This window comes from Procambarus clarkii, chromosome 5, assembly GCF_040958095.1.
Source record: "Procambarus clarkii isolate CNS0578487 chromosome 5, FALCON_Pclarkii_2.0, whole genome shotgun sequence".
NCBI classification, from domain to species: Eukaryota; Metazoa; Arthropoda; class Malacostraca; order Decapoda; family Cambaridae; genus Procambarus; species Procambarus clarkii.
Window position 1 is genome coordinate 47418775 of NC_091154.1, and position 16735 is coordinate 47435509.

The 16735-nt window shown below is 42.1% G+C and overlaps 1 protein-coding gene across 1 annotated transcript in view; it reads left to right on the forward strand.

The window, feature by feature from the left end:
- The window catches only part of LOC123763665 (uncharacterized), a 129521-nt gene that overhangs the window by 88410 nt on the left and 24376 nt on the right, over positions 1-16735 (forward strand). The window contains exons 4-5 of the mRNA XM_069302180.1: positions 11534-11680; positions 11825-12004. Of these exons, the coding sequence (XP_069158281.1) occupies positions 11534-11680; positions 11825-12004 (327 nt within the window). The remainder of the gene's footprint in view (positions 1-11533; positions 11681-11824; positions 12005-16735) is intronic.

Consider the following 16735-nt stretch of genomic DNA (forward strand, 5'->3'; position numbering starts at 1 on the left):
TATCTCTTAAGTTAAATAAATAATACCACCTTATCGCCGGTGTCCGGACACATGAAAACTACCTTGGTATCAGTATCCAGCCAGGTGGGGATCACAGGCTGCACAATACTGATAAATTATGTAATGCACTACTTGTGGTCGATCTCGAACCCATTTATGATGTGACGACTTATATTGAATTTTGCAACTAGCTCATCAAGATTGTAACTTGCTTAGCTAAATGAATTGTGGGGTTCAGTTCATTCATTTTCTTTCTTTATTATGCACCCCATAATACCCATCCCGTGTGCGGTGGTGTAAAGGATTACAGAGGCATATAATTGGTTCAGGAACTGAACCCTCTAGTTCGTTTAGCTAAGCAAATAACAATCTTTTGACACTAGTTACAAAATTATTAATGTACATATACTTATGCATACATGTACATATACATATGTATACATATATACATACACATACATATTTAATCACCCACACAAATACACACAATAGTAATCTTTTGTGTCACAAGTGATTCAACAAGAGGCTCACAACAGTCACTATACAAGGCACTTTACATCTATGAGGAGTCGCACAGTTACTAGTCTTGCTCCACACCCACCCAACTGGGCGGCAGCTTTACAGTTACCTGGTGTTATTCTTCACCTATATCTTTTTTTGGTTAATCCCTATTTACATTATGCAGTTCAGGTTTCGTCATCATACTATAGTTTTTAGTTTAGTTAATTTATCACATAATGGGTTCAGGGACTGAACACACAATTTATTTATCTAAGCAAGTTACAATCTTGAGGAGCTAGCCACAAAATTCATAACACATCCTCACATCAACAACATATGTTCGAGATCGACCACAAGTACAGTTTCTAAATTAAGCAAATGCCATATGTGGAGAGCTAGTGTCACAATTGATATGTTTGTCCTGCACATTTCCACAGTAGTTTGCTTGGGTTCTTTTAATTATCTTAGATATCATTGAAGAGAACCTCCTAGGTAATATACTGTATATATACTGGTAAGAAGTATAATAATCCTGAGAAATCGTGTAAATTATGTTGTACGAGTGTTTCCAGTTAAGTAACATAGTTCATTTGTGTGCGCGTGCTTGAAGAGGAAATGTTATCCACCCCCCCCCCCCCATTGTAAATACTGTATTTGTGGGTTTCAGACCATACGGCCGCTGCTTACCCTCGCCACGGTCGAGGGTAAGAACACGACTGGATGTATATACCAAGTATTACAAGTAAACATTAGCAATAACAATTATGGAAAGCTCCTTCTCCTATACATAAACAAGAGACTGAACTTCAGCACCCACATACAACACATAAGGGGATGCTCAGAGAGAGGGAGAGTAAAAATATCCACTGAGGTCTGATCAAGTCCTTTTGGGGACCTTAATCATTAGGACGTTCAATGATTAACGCAAATTGAAGCGTATTCAGATGGTATATTGACAACATTCAGCATATCTCATAATGACCTAGTAGTACTTGGTGCACAAATACTTTTTCCTAAGGAATCGCAAAACATAATTAAACACAACTGTTATATATTTATTTCAGTTTGAACAATTTTTAACATTAAAGGATAAATCCTTTAATTGGTTGAAATTGGTTTTAACATTCGAAATCTAATTTGTTGATGTTAAATAATATAAGGTTCAAATTTATTAACCCTTAAAGTGCGCATCATGCCATATGACGTGTTGGACGTTGTTCCAGTCAACTGCGCATCACATCATATGATGTGTTGGAGTACTACGCAAGATTTAAACAGCCCGCGGATACACGGGGTTCACCACACCTTCATCAGGGCTCTTGTAAACAGACGCCATTTTAAAAAAAAATTGTGGGCCAAACTCCCGGGTGTTATTGGCCTCAGTATTGAGTGAGCAACCAAGCCTGACGCACGCAGCATGAGCTAACAGCACTGCTGTTCAGCTTGTGACCACATCATCGCCTAAAAATGCCAAATTATACTTGTTCATGCTATTACAGTACAACCTCGATTCAACGTACTATATGGGACTAACCCCAGTTCCTTGGAGCGTTGGATTCGTTGCAAGAGGTGACCTTCAGGAGGCGTTTGTGTCAGTGTCTTTTTTTTTCTTGTACACAATAAAAATGCATTATCATATTACATACTCTACCTATATATTACTTCAGTATAAAAAATACTGTAATTCATAAATTTACCTTATTGTTGAAGTTATGTCCATCTTGAAGTTTCGTGAAGTTGTGAATGCTCTACATTAAATATGTACTGCAGTGCATTTTGCTGTTAGCACCGTGTTGATTAAAAGTAGTTCTGCTGTATGTTGAGTACTACAATACAGTTTATGAAAACTATTGTACACTAAAATTACTGCAACTTTAATTTTAACACTGTGTACACACTTAAATTTAACATTTGTTCTAACTGTTCACGCTTCACATGATGTTTTTAGATGTTTGCATCAGCTTTGCTGGTGCTCGCTGCTGCTGTGGGTTCAGCTGCTTCTGAGCTGGTGCTGGCTGCTGTTGTACCAGTGCTGGGTGCAACTGTGCTTGTGCTGGGTACGGCTGTTGTACCAGTGCTGGGTACAACTGTGCTCGTGCTGGGTACAGCTGTTCTCGTGCTGGGTGCGGCTGTTCTCGTCCTGGGTACGGCTGTTCTCGTGCTGGGTATGGCTGTTCTCGTGCTGGGTACAGCTATTCTCGTGTTGGGTACGGCTGTTCTCGTGCTGGTTGATTTTCTGCTACTATTTCTTGCAAAATATTGCTTCATTTTTGGCATTAATAAGGCACTATTAGTAAGCCCCTGAGACATTTTGTTTTATAACCAAAGAGCTGTAGTAAAAAAATGGTCAATTCCACGATTATTCTTCCACCAGCGGATAAATACTGTACGTCAATTGCAGACAAAGCTAAGGGCACTGGGTGCATACTGTACGAACGCAGACTAAGTCTATACGTACACCCTTCAGTAGGCTGGTGTTTAAGCCTGATCCAGTAACATAAATTTTCCTTAACAATTCGATTTACATCAAATTATATATTTTTGGATTATATATTTAGTTTAGCAACATTATTATGATAATAAGAGCTATAAAAAATACTTATTTTGGAACTGATTTATTAATTTTATTATTTCGAAGCCGTAGGTCACTGAACTGTGGCGACGAAATCAAACAAAACACTGCCTGGTGTTGTGTTCGATTTCCAGTAACATATATTTCTCTCAAATATTCAATTTACATCAAATTATATATTTTTGGGTTACATATTTAGTTTAGCAACATTAATACGATAATAAGAGCTATAAAAATACTTACTTTGGAACTGATTTATTAATTTTATTATTTTGAAGCCGTAGATCACTGAACTGTGGCGACGAAATCGAACACAACAAGCATGGTGTTGTATGGACAGGGACTTGACCTGTCCACTTGTGCTGGAGTTGTGCTACCAATAACGTGAATAATTTCTCAAATAGGAGATATCTATCTTATTACAGTATATTTTTGGTTTTATTTAGTTTAGTTTAATTAGGATAATAAAGAGTTATTAAAACACAAGTTTTAGAAATGATTTATTAATGTGAAACGTTCAAAGCCATGGGTCACTGAACTATGACAACACAGACGAAAGTGAGTGAAACCTCACTGTAAAGTTAGATTTACTGTACAGTATTCCCTTATTTGTCCACCCTCACTCGTCTTGTTTCATCACAGAAAATGTATATAATGAGATTTCAACATATTAGCTAGCTATTCACGCTTCAGCTTTTAAATTAATTTAGAAAGATAAGTGTGCCACAAATCGGTGAACGAAAATCATTGAAACTCAGTCGTTCACTTGTGTGGACGACTCTGACTGGTATTTGGTTAAAATGCGTCACTTCTTGTGGACCATTCTGGCTGGTGTTTGGTTCATATGACTCACTTGTTGTGTGGTCCACTTGTGTGATCCAACTTGTCTTATGAAGGAATTATTAATTGTAATCTGTGATAGAATGAAACAGTTTTACACCAGTCTGTGAACTCTGTCCCAACATCGTAAGCTTGTGGACCACTTGTGGTCCACTTGTGTGGTCCATTTATGTGGTCCATTTGTGTGATCCAACTTGTCATATGAAGGAATTATTAATTGTAATCTGTGATGGTATGGTAAAGTTTTTCTACCACTATGAACTCTGTCCCAACATCGTAAGCTTGTGGACCACTTGTGGACCACATGTGCGGTCCACTTGTGTGGTCCACTTGTGTGATCGAACTTGTCATATGAAGGAATTAATAATTGTAACCTGTGATAGAATGTGAAAGTTTTCCACCAGTCTGTGAACTCTGTCTCAACGTCGTAAGCAAATCCGAACATCCCCCGCTTCGGCGAACCATTGTTCGTCGAACCGGGTGAGTAAATCCGGCCTGAAAAGTGTGCAAACAAGCCGGAGATTCGTTGAATCGAGGTTGTACTGTATGTAGCGATGATATTATTACAGAAGACCCCTGACTGTGATAAAACTGACCAGGGTTCTGATAATAGCAGGATTGTGGTGATATTTAGCGCTGTGCGCCATGGAGGGAGGAGTAATGCTGTGGGAGGGAGGGTGGTGGCGATGTCTTTTGACTGTGTGTGGCCACCTTTTATTGACTGTACTCAGCATACCAGCTTAGTGGTTCGCTATGGTGAACACAAATGTAGATACTTATATATAACGTGTGTATAGAGGGTATAAACAGCAAGAGAAGGTTTGGAGCCGCCATTTTGGTGAGGGCGGTGGCGTCGTCTGCACGACGCCACCGTGCAGACGACAGTGTTCTTTACTGGTTACCACGATGACACCATACCAGTTTATTTGTACAAGTATGGTGAATAAAACAGGTAGATATTTATATATAATGTGTGTATATAGCGTAATAACACCACACAGTATTGTTGGAGGAGAAATATTAGTGCTTCTGGCCTTGAGGGCGGCCGCCGATCAGCTGACTGTGTGAGTAGCTGCATCTTTGTGCCTTTACTCACCATACAAGCTTAGATGTACAGTTATGGTGAACAAAACATGTAGATACTTATATATAACGTCTGTATATAGTGAATTATAGCAAAAACATTATTGTGGGAGGAGAATGTGGGTGAGTCAGATGACTGGAGGGAGGGCGGGAGTGGCTGGCTGGTAAACGGCGGTCACTCCTCGTTACTTTTTGACTCATAATAGCTACTTAGTGGTTCATTATAGTGAACAAAACATGCAGATACTTATATATAACCTGTGCTTATAATGTAATAACCGACAAAGTATTTGTTCACTGATTGATGAACATAATTGAATCAACTTCAACAAGTCACTTGAACTCCAAACCTTTCCAGATATTCTAAAAAAAGCGAGAGTAATGCCTGTACACAAATGTGGTGATTTCACAGATGTTAACAACTACAGACCTATATCAATCCTGCCAAACTTCTCAAAAATTTTTGAAAAACTAATCTATAAGCAGCTTTACTCTTGTCTAGCCAAACACAATATACTTAGCCCTTGCCAATATGGCTTCAGACCCAAAAAAAGCACTAACGATGCACTTATTAGTATGCTTAACTGGATTCATACAGCTCTTGATAAAAATGAGTTCCCTGTTGGGTTATTTGTGGACCTGCGTAAGGCTTTTGACACTGTCAACCACCAAAACCTTCTTCTTAAATTACATCATTATGGAGTCAGAGGACACTCCCTGCAATACCTCAAATCCTACCTTACTGACAGGCTCCAGTATGTTTCTGTGAATAATTCAATTTCTCCCACCCTACCCATCAACATTGGTGTTCCTCAGGGCAGCATACTTGGCCCTCTCCTCTTTCTCATCTACATTAATGACCTTCCAAATGCCTCCCAACACCTCAAACCAAATCTATTGGCTGACGACACAACCTTCATTTACTCCAGTCCTGACCCCCTTGCTCTAAATGCCACAGTAAATACTGAGCTAAATAAAGTCCATCTTTGGCTAACTGCCAACAAACTCACCCTTAACATTGACAAAACTTTCTATATTCTGTTTGGCAATAAATCCTCTAATCAAATAAATCTCAAAATAAACAATACCCAAATTTGTAACAAATTAGATGGCAAATTCCTTGGCATTCTCATTGACCACAAGCTGAATTTCCTGGGACACATTCTAAATATATCAAAAAAAGTTTCAAAAACTGTTGGCATTCTTTCTAAGATCAGATATTATGGACCCCGCCCTACCCTGATGACTCTCTATTACTCCCTCATCTATCCATATCTCAACTATGGTATTTGTGCTTGGGGCTCTACTACCCAAAATCATTTACGTCCTCTAATTACTCAACACAAAGCTGCTATTAGGACAATATCCAACTCTGGCCCCAGACATCACTCGGTACCCCTACTCTAATCTGTAAGTCACTGCACATTCTCTCATGTGTATTATACATATATAAAACGCTAAACTGTAATGCCAATCCTGACCTCAAAAGCTTCATAGAAGGTTGTAACAGAACCCATGAGCACCACACCAGAAATAAATCAGTTTTGATATTCCTAGAGTACGACTTAATCAAACTAGAAATGCTCTACAAATCAAGGGACCCAGATTGTGGAATGACCTTCCCAACCATGTTGTAGACTGTACCGCTCTCGACCAGTTTAAGATAAAAACGAAGCTATACCTAAAAATTCCCTGTAACCTACCTTACCCCTCTATTGTCAACCAATGTCTGTCTTTTTTTTAAAGAGCGCTGTTTGTCGACAGAATTGTATTTGTGCTTCTTTTTCAGCTATGTTTTCATTCCATGTTTTCATTTTACTCTTTATGCTCAGTTAGTATTAAGCTTTAGTCATTTAAGTTTTTCAAGCCCGAAGCTCTTTGCATAATAGTGACTTTAGGCATTGTATGTACTAGCCCTATCTATAAATCCATCACTCTTTGTAAAATCTCTTGTATGTATGTACCTTACCTAAATAAACATTTGATTTGATTTGATTTGATTTGAACAATATGCACACCATATTTTTGAGTACAGCAATGATTCACTCATTTTATTATATAAATATATCAAACTACACACTATTGAATAATATTACAGCAAAAAAAGTATGAAAAATCAGAGACATTGAAATAATTCGGTAATTATCTCTTTGTGGCAACTCCGGCCTGACAGCTTGCGAGCAACAGACCGCCTGGGACGCACGCTGAGTCAGCGCCTATAGTTTGCCAGACTTCCCTGCCCTATAGCGGCAATATATGCCACTTACGATTTTTTTATTATTTTTCCCGTGATCAGTGAACACAAATTAACAGGTTAGGAAGAAAAAATATTTTTTTTTTTTCAAAATGACATGCACCTGTGGGGATGACAGGATATTAAACCCCGAGCATGTTAAGGGTTAAGATACATACTTTAAAAACTATTTCTATTTGAAATTTAAATAACATAAAAAGAGTACAGAATATAACAAATACCGACTATATAAAAGACACTTGCAGCACTTAATTATGCTATTGTAACACATTGAAAGTAATAACATTATTTGATTCAGCAAAGCATTTGGTAAGGTTATAATAATAATAATAATAATAATAATAATAATAATAATGTATTAAGTATTTTAAATTATAATTCACAACTTGCTAGCACACAAGAAACAAATCCACGAATCATCATTACATTCTGTAACACCTACACATGATCCATGGTGCCAAATATTGCAACGGTCACAGCATACCATCAGCTTCAAATCATTTGGCTTTCTGCAAAGCAGTACACTTCCATCGAGCATGACCGGATGATTAGTTTTCTTCTCAGTGTCTGAGCTGCAGGGAATGAGATGAGACACTTTCCTTTAAAGTTCTCTTGAAGATGTTGTCTCATATTCTGCATATCATACGAGGTTCACCGGATCTACACCACTTGCAAGTAATGCAAGAAACGCCACATCATATATCCCACTCATACTTGAGTCCCTGTGTCTGCTGACATTCATTATATTGCATATCAGCTTATCATCCTGGCAATTAGCAAGAGCACACAAGATAACTGCAGTAGATTTAGATAGTAATTTATGCCTGGTGTCATATATGTTAATTTGTCCAGTTACTCCAATGTTGGAAACGGTGACCCAGTGACAACCATCAACTTGAATAATTTTAATAAATTCACCAATTGTAACTGGCCAGGAGAGGTCCCGCTACAACACTGGGTCATGAAGGCCTTCTACGCTTGGCACAGTTTGTTTGATGAGGTCATATGCAGATTTTATATGAAGGTCAGAGTGCTGTACATTTGTTCCAATGTTCATTATCTCGTCATCTGTTAAATAATTTAACATTGTTGAATGTGAAGCACTGTTATCACTCTCCTTATTGTTGCATTGGTGTGAGGGGTGGCAGTGATTGGTGCAATTTATTTTTTCTTTAAATAGGGACATATATTTGTACTGCAGATACCAGTACAGTTGCACCGTTTCTTTATATATTTTATACTTGGGTTAGCAAGGCGAGACGCTTCTCTTAACGTGATACTGTTGGTATCAAATAGAAATAGTTTTTAAAGTATGTATCTTAATAAATTTGAACCTTATATTATTTAACATCAACAAATTAGATTTTGAATGCTAAAACCAATTTCAACCAATTAACCCTTAAATGGCGCATAGCTATATACCATTTGACACCCACAGGCGCATACCAAAAAAAAAAAAATCATTTTTTCTTCCTAACCTGTTAATTTGTGTTAACTGATCACGGGAAAAATAATAAAAAAATCGTAAGTGGCATACATTGCCCACTATAGGGCGGGGAAGTGTGACAAAAATCAGGCGCTGACTGAGCGTGCGTCCCAGGCCATGTTGATCGCCAGCTGTCAGGCCAGAGTTTCCACAAAGAGATAATTACCTAATTATTTCAATGTCTCTGATTGATTTTTCGTAGTTTTTTTGCTGTAATATTATTCAATAGTGTGTAGTGTGATATATTTATATAATAAAATGAGTGAATCATCGCTGTACTCAAAAATATGGTGTGCGTATTGTTGATTCAATTATGTTCATCAAACAGTGAACAGATACTTCGGCGGTTATTACACTATATACACAGGTTATATATAAGTATCTGGATGTTTTGTTCACCATGACAAACCACTAAGTTGGTATGCTGAGTGGCAGTGGCAGTGGCAGGCAGTGACTGGCTGCCACTGGCTGCCACTCCCTCCCTCACCTCACCTCACCTGACTTGCCACCATTCTCCACCCACCATACTGTTTTTGCTTTTATATACAGACGTTATATATAAGTATTTACATGTTTTGTTCACCATAACTGTACATCTAAGCTTGTATGGTGAGTAAAGGCAGAGAGACGTAGCTACTCACACAGTCGGCTGGTGGCGGCCGCCCTCAAGGCCAGACGCACTAATATTTCTCCTACAACAATACTGTTTGTGGTGTTATTACGCTATATACACGCATTATATATAAATATCTACCTGTTTTATTCACCATACTTGTACAAGTAAACTGGTATGGTGCCCAAAGACCATCGTGGTCATCAGTAAACAACATGATAAGTCCTGCAGACGACGCTCCTCCCTCACCAAAATGGCGGCTCCCAACCTCCTACTCTTGCTGTTATCTCACACTATACACACGTTATATATAAGTATCTACATTTGTGTTCACCATAGCGAACCACTAAGCTGGTACGGTGAGTGCAGTCAATAAAAGGTGGCCACACACACTCAAAAGACAACGCCACCACCCTCCCTCCCACAGCAGTACTCCTCCCTCCATGGCGCACAGCGCCAAATATCACCACAATCCTGCTATTATCAGAACCCTGGTCAGTTTTATCACAGTCAGGGGTCTTCTGTAATAATACCATCGCTACATAATAGCATGAACAAGTATATTATGGCATTTTCAGGCGATGCTGTGGTCACAAGCTGAACAGCAGTGCTGTGAGCTCATGCTGCGTGCGTCAGGCTTGGTAGCTCGCTCAATACTGAGGCCCCTAACACCCTGGAGTTTGGCCCACAAAACTACGAGCCTTCAATAGGATGTAGCTGATCTGTAATATTCTAAGAGCATGGACAATAGTAGGTAAATTTCACAACCCATGTGGGACCTGAAAACTACAATTTTCATTATAATTGAACCAATCACAACTATTCTGCCATCTACGTTGATGGACGGGTACTGTGAGACGTAAATTGGTACGTGAGGAAGAGTTTGGGCCTTGGTAAAAAAGGTAACTGGAAATATATCACATATGTACTAAATCACATTCAACATATTGACTTTGAGCATTAAGTCATATAAGTGCTGTCTTGTGTGAGAACAGGTTGCTAGGTCTGACCAGTAGACCCTCTTCTTTTCTCACTCACCCAGAAAATGCCATTTTTCTGGGCGAGTCCCGGAGGCTCCCCGGCATCCCTCCCTCCTGGTCGGCGGTGTTTTCGCGTACTTTGACATCCAGCCTAAGAACTTCCGGATGGATCACCAGTGCGGAGGGTCTGGGGCTTGCCCTTCCCCCACCTGGGAAGGGGTGGTTGCACAGATAGCAGCGTGGCGACATGATGACGTCATGCTAGTTTGATAATTTTGATTGGGGAGTTCTGTCCACTCGTTCGGCTTTCAGTAGCAATATTTTCACCAGAATAGGGGTTTGTTTTGGGGCACCTACCTCTCTGGGTGCCTATCCTGGTTGATGGTAGACATAGAATGCTCCCAACCACATGGGGGGTTCCTATAGGCCATTGCTCCTCGTGCCTCTCTGAGGGGAACCAGGTTCTGGCTCGTGGTTCCTGGTAGGCAAGAACTACAAGCACTTGACTGATGCCAGAAAGTTGTACATATCCATTCAGCCTGGATAGCACCGGGGAGCCTCTGGGACTCACTCAGAAAATGGTGTTTCATTACATTCAACGCTGTTTTTTTTTCTTCATACTTCTTTAGCAGGTCCTCAGTAATCTTTACCCTGCCAAGAAAACCATCTTTCATTATATCTTGTTTAGCTTGTGTTGAGAATCCTTTGAAACAATCATCTGTTGGTGTGTTACTTTCCCCGTTGTGGCAGCCATCTTTGTTACTGATGATCGTTTGTTGTGGAATATAAACTTTTCTAACACAAAATTTTTACTCGCTTTCGCTTATTTCTTGTATCTTGTCTTGTTTACTTTTAAACTTCCCTATACCATTGTAACCTGGGACACCACTTACAGCCCTCAACCTGTTCCCAATACTTAGTCAATTTGATGTTATGCGAGCCTTTTGCAGTGTGACTCCTGCCTCCTGGCACTGCTGAAGTGCCAGGCAAAAGAAACTGCCCATTTGTTTCTGCCTCAGCCGGGAATTAATTGAACACAGACCTTTAGGAAGTACTATGACCCCATGAGCCCTGTCAACTTGGGACTTAGCATGCCCTGGTAAATAAATGGAGATGACAAACTAGATATTTCTTTCTCCTGTTGACCCTTGAAAGTTGGTAGAGCTCCCGCTGTACTATTGATGGTTTGTTTTGGAATCAACAGGTGCAGGAGACCATCAGGAAGACCCTGAAGGAGATGACCATGGAGACAGGTGCCACAGCTGCCCTCATTGGCCTTGGAGTCTCAAGCTGTTGTATCATTGAGAAAGTTATGGAGATTGTTGAAGAAATCTCTCCAAAGCACTTAACAGTAAGTTAGAGGTTATCGTGTTTGTTATTCTGGCAGTATGAATTAAAGCTAATTTTATCAAGTGTCTTTGAACCATTTTGCATTTTCACAGCTAGATATCTAGGGTGGTACTACCCACAAGATAAATGAACTGGCCCTCCACAGGTTGAGGAGCTTCGCACAAGGAGTGAGCTCGTCGAGGGGTCGGTGAAGGCTGACCAGGTTGTGGCTGTCCAGCAAGACAAAAAAGGCGAGCGCTGCGCCAGGATAACCTTACAGGTTGGACAGTTGTGTCTCCACTCACTCGTGCAACAACCCCTGCCCGCTGATGCCCGCACCATCCAGGTTACTATATTGTCCTATATTGTACATTGAAGTGTTTGTATACGAGCCTTTCTGATAACACTATATTTTTGCCCCTGGGCAGTAATTGTTATTTTCTAACAGCTTGTCTCTAAGAGTATAAAGCATCTATTATTTACCTTAACCCCTGGGCTGCTCTTGTGATTATAGTCTGCAACACGCCCAGGCACAAGAAATAATAATAAAAAAAAAATCCTTCTATAATTTGTTCATGTGTGTTCCTTGACCATGGGGATGGGAAATCGTAGGCGACATATTTTGGCCACAATAGGGTGACGAAGTCTGGCATATTTGAGGCACTGACAGAGTAAGCGTCGGAGGCGGTCAGCTCCTCCAGAGCTGTCGAGCAGGAGTTGCCACAAAGATATTATTACCTAATTATTTCAATGTGTCTAATTTTTCCTTAGTTTTTCTGGGAGGAGCCCCAGAGGCTCCCTGGAGCTATCCAGGCTGATATGTATATCATTAGACTTTTCCATCAGTCAGTGCGAATGGAGTTCTAGTCCTTCCGGGGACCACGAGCCAGAACCTGGCCCCCTCAGAGAGGCACGAGGAGCAGTGGCCTATAGAAATGCACATGGGATTTAGAGTATTCTATGTCTGCCATCGACTGGGCCAGGAACCCAGAGAGGTAAGCGCCTCAAAACAAACCCCCTATTCAGGTTAGAACGACTAAAATAGACAAACAAGTGGATAGAACTAGCCAAATGAAAACGAGCAAACGAGCATGATGTCACATGAGCTGCACCTCATGTCTGCACAGCTCCCCCCCCTCCCCGGGAGGGGGAAGGGGAAGCCCCAGACCCCCGTGCCGGCGATCCATCTTTCAGTTCTTCGGCTGATGTGATTGTGGCACTGTTGTGTGGCTCCAGCTCCAGATTCTCTGTGTTGTGCTGTACCTTGTGTCCAGTACTACTCTTACGGTGGGGAGTGAGCTGGGAGTATTATTCTCAGGTACTCGGGCTGCATTTGCTTAGGGTTCCCTTCCCTGAGTGCCCTGTAAGTACCGCTTTTGGGGCTTGGGGTTATCTTCCACAAGTCACCTTGGGGTCTACCTCTGTTGGTCTTTTGCTGTTTGATAATTGACCACCCTGAGTGTTGGGTGGGTTTTCCTCCCTTGTTTACCTTTGGGTAAGTGGTAGTTTTTTGCACTAGTAGAGGTGCGGGGTACTGCACAGTTAGTTGTCACCTATGACAGCAGCCGACTCTGTTCCTCCTGGGACGATGTCCTCTTGTGGGGTTTTTCTTTTTTCTTTGTTTTCTGCCTGGTGGGGGAGAGGGTCTGCCTTGGTGTCCCTTGCCCCCAGTTATATTAGGGTCTTGACTTCTGTGGTTTGGTGGTACCCCCTGTTTGGCCCCTGAGTGGACACGTCCCGGGGGTTCAGTTTTAGAAGTTTGTTTGGTAGTCTTGGGCACCGGTTCGCAGTATCCTGCCTGGGCTTACCCTTAGCGATAACAGTCTAGGGGTCCCTAGGAAATTCTGCAGGGGTGCACGGGGTCAAATGGATGCGACTCCTGGATCCCCTCTCGCTTTGTGCGAGTTTGAGGGTTGTTCTGTCTCCTTGTCTCAGGGCAATGCTCATTGGTTTTGCCTCCGTCATGCTGCCCGTTGGGTCGGTGACACCTTCGACCCTGAGTCCTGCAAGTAGTGTTGCTTGTTTGTGACTCGATTCACCCAATCAACTGATGACATTTGCGTGCGGGAAGCTCAGGCGTTGCATGCTAGGAATAGGTTGCTGCAACGTGCTAGGTTGGTTGCTTCCCCGGATGCCTCGAGGCTGCCCCCTTTGTTTATAGGGACCTGGACTTGGGGGTTTTGGCTGCTTTGGCCTTGGTTCAGTCTGCAACCCCTCGTTCTTCCCCTGCTGTGGTGTGTTCTGTCCCCCCTTTCCCCTTGCCTCTGACTCCGACTCGCCTGAGGGCTTCGGAGTTGGGGCATGGTTTAGAGGTTCTGGGACTCTGGCAGTTTTGGGGGTGGCGACTGAGGCATTCAAGTCCATTCCTTGTGCCGTAGCGCCGGGGTCTGATCAGTGGCCCCTTCTCTTCCTGCTTTTCCGGTTACCCCAGTTTTTTCTCGTGAGGCCGGGACTTTGGAGGATGACTCTTCCCTGGGAGCCTGATGTGGAGGTTCCCGGGGTTAGGGAGGAGCTGACTTGGGGGCCTTGGGTCCCGTTGGTCCCCGCCTGGGTTTTCCAATCCTCAGAGCGGGGCTTTATGTTACAAAGAGTAAGGTTTTCTTTACCCCCTCTGCGTATGAGTTAGTTTGGACGTCGGCCCCTCCCCAGGTATGGTTCCGTGTCCCTTCGGATCCATCGGTTCCATCCTTTCTGTGGGTAATTTTAACCACTTTCTCAACATTCTTATCTAGGACATGTATTCTTCTACATCATGTTGCAATCATGTTCAAATCGCATTGGAATCCTGCATGACCATTGGCCATAGATGACAATGGGCCCATATGAGCCTCTGTGATTTTGTACTTGCTTATCACGGCTCTTGAAGGTTCGAGAAGATCTTTGATACTTAAAAAAAATTATTGAAACTTGTCGACTTCCGGTGAGGCTTACCTCCAGTCATTTATAGGATTCATTGGTCCTCTTCAGTACTACTTATCATCTTTCGATACTGTATCTCATTATTTTATAATCACATCTTCTCTCCGTACTGTCTCAACATTACTAATAGTCATTACATAAACCTTGTAGGCACCCAACACGAAAGACAGGTGGTGTAGCTTGGACCTCATGTGTCCTGCGCATGCGCAGAGGGTGATCGTTTTGTTTATGGACGGGGGAATACATGTGTTGGTGTTCTCCTCATCCTTTATCGCAGGTAATACACCGCTCTCGCTCAACTTATCTCTCTGGTCATAACCCCCTAGATTCTGGGGGGTTCTGGATTTTATATATGGGGAAAACGCCTAGTTCTTTTCTCTGCATATGGGTGTGGGGTGGCTTATAATGGCACCGCCTCCACCTCTATACTACACCTAATCTTCTCCTACTGCACACACAACTCTGGACATAATCCACTAGCGATACTCCCAGAATATTACACTGCTAAGCCATGTTGTAACACGATAGTGCCTATGCTCTACAGGTGCGATTATATGGCGACACTTCAGCCAGGCGCTGGTTCTCTATTTTTGGACGAGTGTTGGATATTGTTTGTAGTGTTGATTGGCCAATTTGAGTGCATCTTAACGTGACCTTACCATGTACATATGTATATATTGTTCTTCGTTACACTATGGGGCAAAGCCCCAAATTTATGTGCCTTTTGTTAGTCTTTCAGTGACTTAATCTTTTCATTGACTCATTCAATTCTATCTTAACACTCATTGACTGTCGTTCAGTGCCTGGCTGCATCTTTATGTGGATTGGAGCCTCTCAATGTATAGTTTATCATGTACATTCCGTTCCCAATTGCTACCTAGGTCTTATTGGTTTATCATATTGATTATTTTCTCTGGTCCCTAGCTATCAGTGCTTGGACCATATTTAAGGTCTTTTCATTGCATATTTACGTATTTCCTACCTCTATCTACACATTGTTGTATATCTTAGTACTGTATGTGCATATTGGCTATACTTTAGGTTAGTGCTAGGTATGTACATGTTAAGTTACCTGATACTGAACAGGCCCAGTGTTCAGTTATAGAACTGAGTTCTTTCATCTTCTCCTTGTATGTCTCTACCATCTTCTGTGTTGCCATATCTGCAGTTGGATGTAGAATTCCAAGCAACCGCTCCTGCACCTGCAGTTCCTTTTCGTTGGGACAGGAGGTGCTAGGATTACGGCCCTGGCTACGGCTTTTTCTGTGTGTGCCTTTTCCTGACAGTACATTTTTGTTTTGGTGCAGTCCACGTCCTGAGTAGTTCTCATACGCTACTCGGCGATGTGTGCATTGTTCTGCTCTGCTGAAGCTGGTTGCTATGCCACTATTTTTCATTTCGTGTCTCGGGTTTCGGCTCGTGGTGCTCGCTTCCTCGTTGGCCTCTGCCTGGGCCTCTGACTCTTAAAGTATTCGTCGCCATTTTGTCCTTGCTGTTTGCAGAATCTGTGATTTGTCAATTTTTGTAAGCAGCAGCTTCTTGTTATTATCTATTATTGGTCTTGTTGGTCCTTCAGGGGTCCCAGGAGGAAGGGGGTTCCTCCCAGACGAGGTGTGTCTACTCGCCCGGGTTGGTTCTTAAATAGACTTGCTGGGTTTGGGTTCCTGGTTTCCTGGCGGACGTTCCTTCTTGTTTGTTGACAGCCTTGGTTTCAGGCGCTACCTTCTTGGTGTCCGCACCTAGGGATTTTCCCACGGCTCCACCTCTTTCTAACGATCGGTCTGGTCCCTGACGGGGCTGGTTCGGTCTTCTCCTCGAGTCTTCATGTCTGGCAATTTTGACTAGAGTCTCTTACCATCTGTTTGGTGATCAGGTGGTTTCGTTTGTGTCCCACCTGCGTGATTCATCTCGGTGGCGGTATGGGGTTTTCTGACGGTCCTTTTCTTTTTGTCTCTTTGCAGGTATACTGCTCTTTTTGTTGATGTGGTCTTGTCCTTCTCTCCTGGAAGTTTAGGACTGTTGTCTTGCCACATATTGTTGCCTCGACTCGTGTGGTGCTGGCGGAACCGCCACGAATTGCTTTCGGTTTTGATGTTCCTTCTGCACTATTTTGCGAGCTGTCTCGGGCGTTGTTCATCTCCGGCCTGCTCATGCGCTC